General features: G+C 40.4%; 1 protein-coding gene across 1 annotated transcript; it reads right to left on the reverse strand.

Annotated features, from left to right (window-relative positions):
* Positions 1 to 320: 320 nt before the first annotated feature.
* LOC135597202 (transcription factor MYB78-like) lies at positions 321 to 1,841 on the reverse strand. Its single transcript, XM_065089838.1, has 3 exons — positions 1,589 to 1,841; positions 1,368 to 1,497; positions 321 to 1,303 (listed from the first exon to the last, which is right to left on the reverse strand). The coding sequence occupies exons 1-3, from the start codon at positions 1,692 to 1,694 to the stop codon at positions 874 to 876; spliced, it is 666 nt and encodes a 221-aa protein (XP_064945910.1). The 5' UTR covers positions 1,695 to 1,841; the 3' UTR covers positions 321 to 873.
* Between the last annotated feature and the right edge of the window lie 2,892 nt (positions 1,842 to 4,733).

A 4,733-nucleotide genomic window follows, 5' to 3' on the forward strand; every position in this document is an offset into this window, starting at 1 on the left:
TTATGTCAATCCATCTAATTAAATTAATCTTGGGTTTTAGTGGGAAGTTCGATTGACCGAGCAAACACATTATGTATAAAAACAAATGTTACTTAATCTCTCCTTTTAATGCATGCTATGCTAGTAATATGTGATTCATATTCTCGTAATAGTATAATAATAGAAGATTAATTCCCTTGTAACATCGCTTTTGATATCGATTAATAGTTCAAACGTGAAGAGTAGAGAGACAATATGCATCTATTTTCATCTGCGATTCTGATTGATCACCACCGCCTGCTACCAAGTTGGATTGATCGTGTTATGAATCAGAGAATATTATGCTTTCTTATCATACTAATCACACCATCAAAACAAACATAATTCCAATCTTCAAAACGAGAAACTATTAAAATTTGTTTTTTTTTTTTTTTGTTACATCAAGTAAAAAAAATAGAGTCAAAGGTAACCGATAAGAAATTAAAAGAATATAAAAAGATAAGGAGAGAGAAGAAAAAAGAAAAAAAAAAGAAAGAAGAAATAGATGCGAAAGTGCATTTGAATAAGACAAGGAAAACAGAGCTTTCCTTTGAATTGCAATTTGTGTAATTTCTTTGAATTGCTGGTGTCCTCCACTGACTACTGCATCGACTTATATCAGAATCAACATCTATTCTTGATCGTTAAAGCTCATGAGTAGAGAGTTTGCATTTCGGTAGAGATTTCACCGCAATAAGTCGACTAATGCATGTATGGAGACTACGTTTAGAGGGGATATCGATCACATATATGTGAAAGATTGAGAAGATGATTGGATGAATCAAGAACTTCTTCTTCTTCCAAATCCATGCTGTCTCTTCTGTCTTCACAATTACTTCCTTTCTCGCCTTCCTTCTAAAGCTCTTGCTGCGACCAAACCTCCACCATGCTCCACAAGCTCTCTTCCCAATCCGGTGACCCCAAGCCATCACAAGCTCCGGGACTCGGTACGCTCTCTGAAGCTGTCACAACATCGCACGCCTGCGTGCTGCTGGCGGTGCCGCCGGTCGCTGAAACTGACGCGCACTGTGTCTCGGAAGTCTGACCGACCTCAACGCTTCCCTCTGCCGGTCGCTCACAGGCCAATGGGGCAGAGCTGCCGCCGGAAGACGCGAGGACCCTCTCGGCAAGTCGAGGCATCCACATGTACCTCACCATGTCCTTGAACCGCTGGCTGTCAACGTCGCACCGGAGCTGCTTCGCTTGCTTCTCCACCCTCGTTCTCCAGTAGTTCTTGATCTCGTTGTCCGTCCTCCCCGGCAAGCACTGCGCTATCTTCGACCACCTACGAGGCAACATGGTGAGGAAGATGTCATCGTTGAGAGGTCTTTGTCGAGATCGTTGCTCACCGGTTTCCCCAGCGAGAGTGGAGCTCGAGGATGAGGAGCTGCTCTTCGGGAGTGATGTTGCCGCGGCGGACGTCCGGGCGGAGATAATTGAGCCACCGGAGCCGGCAGCTCTTGCCTGTTCTCCTCAGACCTGTTCGATCCGGAACGAAGACAAACATCATGAAGACAAAGAACCTAACACAGTCTTGCTTTGATTCCCATGAAAGGGATGAGTCCGCAACCTGCACAGCGAGCGAGCGAATTCCATTGGCCCTCGCCATGGCTAGCGATGTAGTTCATCAGCAACAGGTCTTCTTCCACAGTCCACGCCCCTTTTCTCACCTCCATCTCGTTCTCACCGGTTGGTGTGTCTTCTCCAACCTTGAAGTCGGACTCTTATAGAGGTTCATCATGTGGAAGAAGACGTGTGATGGAGTCGGGCATAACGCGACTTGTTTAAGCTCTGTAAAGCCTGAAGAAGGGGGTCTGGAGTTTGACTTGATCTGTGATGTGTGTTTCTGTGTTCTGGTCTTCCATGGCTCCCAAGTGGTCTGCAATAAGGTCAGAAGAGTAGACCAGCCACCGCAGGAGATGCCAAGAGCAGAGGATGCTCAGCTTACGTGGTCCAAGTTTGACTGACATGGATCTAAGCTACTTCATTTTCTTTCCTTTGGATGGGATGGGGTACACTTGTGTATCTTCTTGAAGCGGAAAACAAAGAAGAGTGTCAAAGTAATGAGTCGGATGGTTGACCTGCAGTGGCCAATCGAGTCCATTGCTTTTCCTCCAACCCATACGAACAGATGAAGACATATAGCCCACCTTGAATTCACTTGATGTAAAATGAATGAGGCCTGTCTCATCCTTTGCTTCTCATCCTGCTTGTCTTGCTTGAGAAGAACAAAAAGCTCAAAAATCTCAAAGTGAGAATGAGAAGAGATAATGGCAATTGTTTCTTAGTCTCTCTGTTACATGTGCAGCACAACATGTTGCAATCAATCAGCCTTCTATTTGTCACTAAAAGAAGTCTCATTATGGATAACAATCAGCTTGTGGTCTCACCTTCATTTTTCTCAAGGCAAAAAAAAAATTATATTATATTGAGTTGAGTAGACCTATTTTTCGAGAAATCACTTTGATCTAAATGTTAAGCGGAAGTGAGATCTAATCAGAATCTCCTAATTAGATTATACCCGATTGTGATGTATCTAGGAAAACAAAATTTAATATCATTTCTTAAAAAAGAATTAATTGTATTTAATTTTATCAAAAAATATTTCATGTTGACTACAACGGTAACTTGGTAAGGTGTAGCTGATTAGGATCTCACGTCGAATATAATATAGCTGAACGAGAATTGTTGTCTTAGATTGTAGTCATAAGTGGATTGCAAGTACAAACTCACTCTTAAGTTGTTGGAGCTACTCAAGAAGAGCACGACTACAAAAATAACGAGTGAGAAGTTAGCTATTTTCCGAGAAAGCATAATCTCATCGTAACATTGTGATATCAGAGCGGATAAATAGTTCGAGCAAACGGTAAAATTTCATAATCTCATTATGACAAATCGAGCAAAACGAGGCAAGTTGAATTATTGCCCTAAGCAGCAGCAGCAGGTGGAGTGGTGGAGATCGATAATAGCCTGATCAAATGCACCAGTAATTTGGCGAACAAAATAATTAACAGTAAATTCACACTTGCAGGAGGGCAGCAAGGAGCTCGGTAGAAGAAGGATGCATGCGTTGCACGAGGATAAAAATTTGTTTGTATGTTGCAACTTTCTCGTGATGTTGAAAAGGATTTTGCTTGTTCGTACGGCCTGTTCTTGCGTGTTGGATGTGATGATGGTCCCGATTAAGCTTCAGTCTCTCTCCGCGTCTCAAAACACTGTCATTTTGGACGGATTAGAGTCGACGCAGAGAGGACTCCGCCAACAAGAAGACCTTCAAACAAAAAGACAACACTTCAATGCCCATTGCACTAGTAGAATAATTCTTCTCTCTCTCTCTCCATGAAAAGAAAGAGCAGATGACATATTCATAGTACACTAACACAGCAGTAATAATAGACATCTAGATCGCAATGTGAAGAGAGATATTTCTTGATATTGCTCTCCATCTGAACGTGGTGCTCAAGTGTTCTCACAGAACTATTGATATCATATTGGAAAGAAAGATCAAGATTTTGCTAGAGCATCAGGAATAGTTTTTTTTTTTTGTGTGTGTGTTATCACAAGGTCAAAAATGTTGTAATTGATTCAACAATTATCAACTAGTGACAACAATAAAAGAGTGATGGTGAGAATGATGAAGGAATACAGCAACAAAGACCGAACAATATGAGAATTTTTTTCTAGTCATCCAATCACCATAGGAAGTGCAAACCAAGTGAAAGGGGGTTGGTGTAGTTTTAGATGGTGAACAAAGCATATGAAGTCCATATTTCTAAGCAGAGAAAACCTTTCACATGATAAAAAGGAAATCACATCAATTTGATGCTCGTCTAAATATTGCCAAGTAGAAGCCTAACCCATCCCTATCAAACAACTGCATTAAATTAATTGGTCTAATTGTTTATATTACTAAAAAACAATTCTACTTAGTGCAGTCCCTATTACCATTGAAACCAAATGAAGTCCACCTTCTTTTATGTTTTCTTCTCTAACAAGACAAGAATGAGCTGGTTATCGCATAAAAGAATATTGCCAAGGAGATTAGTCTAAACATTGTAGTGGAGGCATCTCTCTTCTCTCTGATCTTTAGATTGTATCAAGGAAACCAACTGCTAAGAATCCAAACAAGTTGTTCCATGAAAGCTTTCCACAAGACTTTTCTTTCTTTACAATTAATGATAGAAAGAACTTAAAGTTTTGCTATTAGGAAACATAATAAGAACACATGAGGGAAATGAGAGTAGAAGTTGAGAAAAGCTACTAGCTTTGGTTTAGTTTGTGGATACTTTTCAGTGTGGCTTTGTTTCTAGATGAAGTGTCTTTTTGACCTAAACATCACATGAGAGAAATGAGAGTAGAAGTTGAGAGAAGCTATTAGCTTTGGTTTAGTTTGTGGATACTTTTTGAGTGTGGCTTTGTGTCAAGATGAAGTGTCTTTTTGACCTAAACATCATGATGTGAATAATGTTTATCAGCCTCTACTTTGAGTGTAGTCTTCTAACTTCAAATGCATGTTGTTAATAATGTAATACTGGCTTTGCATTACACTGTCATTGGGCCCTACTCTGACAACTGCTTGACTTTAGGCTGTTTAGTTTGACAACATAATGTTCAGGTTCACACCAACAATTTCCTTTTGGTGCAGATTTCGACTTATGATTTGATATCCAATATGGACAATCTCAACGGATTAAGTCAACATTGTGGATCTAACT

This window comes from Musa acuminata, chromosome BXJ1-11 (assembly GCF_036884655.1).
Source record: "Musa acuminata AAA Group cultivar baxijiao chromosome BXJ1-11, Cavendish_Baxijiao_AAA, whole genome shotgun sequence".
Classification (NCBI taxonomy): Eukaryota; Viridiplantae; Streptophyta; class Magnoliopsida; order Zingiberales; family Musaceae; genus Musa; species Musa acuminata.